General features: G+C 47.3%; 1 protein-coding gene across 1 annotated transcript; it reads right to left on the bottom strand.

Annotated features, from left to right (window-relative positions):
* Nucleotides 1-214: 214 nt before the first annotated feature.
* On the bottom strand, nt 215-1,241 carry LOC118591559 (olfactory receptor 10G2). The gene has a single exon (XM_036199975.1). The coding sequence runs from the start codon at nt 1,187-1,189 to the stop codon at nt 233-235; it is 957 nt and encodes a 318-aa protein (XP_036055868.1). The 5' UTR covers nt 1,190-1,241; the 3' UTR covers nt 215-232.
* Between the last annotated feature and the right edge of the window lie 472 nt (nt 1,242-1,713).

Here is a 1,713-nt window from a genome sequence, read left to right on the forward strand (position 1 = left end):
TGGATCTCCCTCTGTAGCCCAGGCTGGCCTTGAACTCACAGAGATGGTAAAAGTAAGGTGTCCATTTGGTTTTAAAACAATCTACAATGAAATGATTATGATAGGAAGTTTCTTCCAATTTTAATTAAACTCAGTTTAGTTTAAACCATTATCACTTGTGCATTTGTCCCATGAAGAGCCGTAGTTGAAAACATGACAGTGATGATGATGTGTGGGGTCCCTGAGCCAGTGGCTACTTGTCTCCATCCACATCCCCTCTCCCTGCTCTTAGCCTCTTCAGAGCAGACTTCACTTCCTGGTTTCTCAGGGTGTAGATGAGGGGGTTCAGTAATGGAGTCATGACAGTGTAAAATACAGCGACTGCTCCATCCAAGGGACTCTTGGAGCCTGCCCGAAGGTAGATGAAGACACAGGGGACATAGTAGACCGTGACGACAGTGAGATGGGAGCCACAGGTGGAGAAGGCACGCCGCCTGCCGTCAGCAGTGCGGATCTTCAAGATGGCATGAACTATGTTGGCATAGGAGAGCAGAATCAGCATGAAGCAACTGGCGGCCACCACCCCAATGTCCACAAAGGTCACAAGTTCATTGGCTGTTGTGTCAGCACAGGCCAGTCTCAACACTGCAGGAATGTCACAGATGAAATAATCTATCTCGTTGGGTCCACAGTAGGGCAATCGGAAGGTCAGAGTGGTTTGAATAGACCCGTGAATGGAGCCAGCTACCCAAGCTCCAGCCACTAAGATTGTGCATAACTTTCCATTCATGAGCACAGGGTAGCGAAGAGGCTGGCATATTGCCAAGTACCTGTCATAGGCCATCAAAGTGTAGAGGAAGCACTGAGTGCTGCCTAGGAAGTGGAAGAAATACAGTTGAGCTATACAGCCACCAAATGGGATGGCCTTGCTGGCAGGAGTGAAGTTTAAAATAAGTCGAGGAACAATGACTGAGGAGAGCCACATGTCCAGGAATGAGAGCACACCTAGAAGAATGTACATAGGACGGGCATGCAACTTGGGGTCAGCCCACACAGTGAGCAGAATGAGCAGGTTACCCAGCTGTGTCAGGATGTAAATAAGGAAGAAGACCAGGAAGAGGAAGGTTCTTAGATTTGGGGGGTGAGCCAAACCAAGGAGAATGAAATCTGTCACCACAGTGTCCAGCGATGTGTTTCTGTTTCTCCTCATGTCTTAGTCTGTTAAGGTGAATCATGAAGTTAGACAAGGAGAATACAATATGGGGAGGAAGTAAGACTGTGCTTTTGTTCAATGACTAGCATCTAGCAGTTAGGAGATAAACACATGTGTGTAAAATTGTTTTGAAAGGTGTATGTGAAAAGAAACAGTGCAGAGGCTGGCTGTTTTGGTCGATGTATGGAACCTCCTGCCTAGTGAGAGGCACAAGAAACAGTATTGTACATATCAAGGAACAGGAGAACCCCTGAGCCATGGGATGGACCAATGCCTCCAACCAGAAAGGATTTAATGAAGTGAGGCTATACCAAAGACAGGGCAGAAGGGAAGTAATGTCCTATGATCACGTGTACTCTCCCTCTCACTTGACCTCACTGCGGTGCTGCCCCTTCGTCTTTAGTTAAGAATCACATAGTCTCACCATAGCATGCAAATATGCAGTGTCTTCACTACCCTACCAGTCCTCACCTCATGTTGGTCGGTACACGAGACTCTGAAGGCTCTCCTGAAGTGTGCTC

Source organism: Onychomys torridus, chromosome 9 (genome assembly GCF_903995425.1).
Source record: "Onychomys torridus chromosome 9, mOncTor1.1, whole genome shotgun sequence".
Lineage (NCBI taxonomy): Eukaryota > Metazoa > Chordata > Mammalia > Rodentia > Cricetidae > Onychomys > Onychomys torridus.

What these genes read in the sequence shown, in the direction of transcription:
- LOC118591559 (XM_036199975.1), bottom strand. Translation starts at nt 1,189, where the DNA reads ATGAGGAGAAACAGAAACACATCGCTGGACACTGTGGTGACAGATTTC.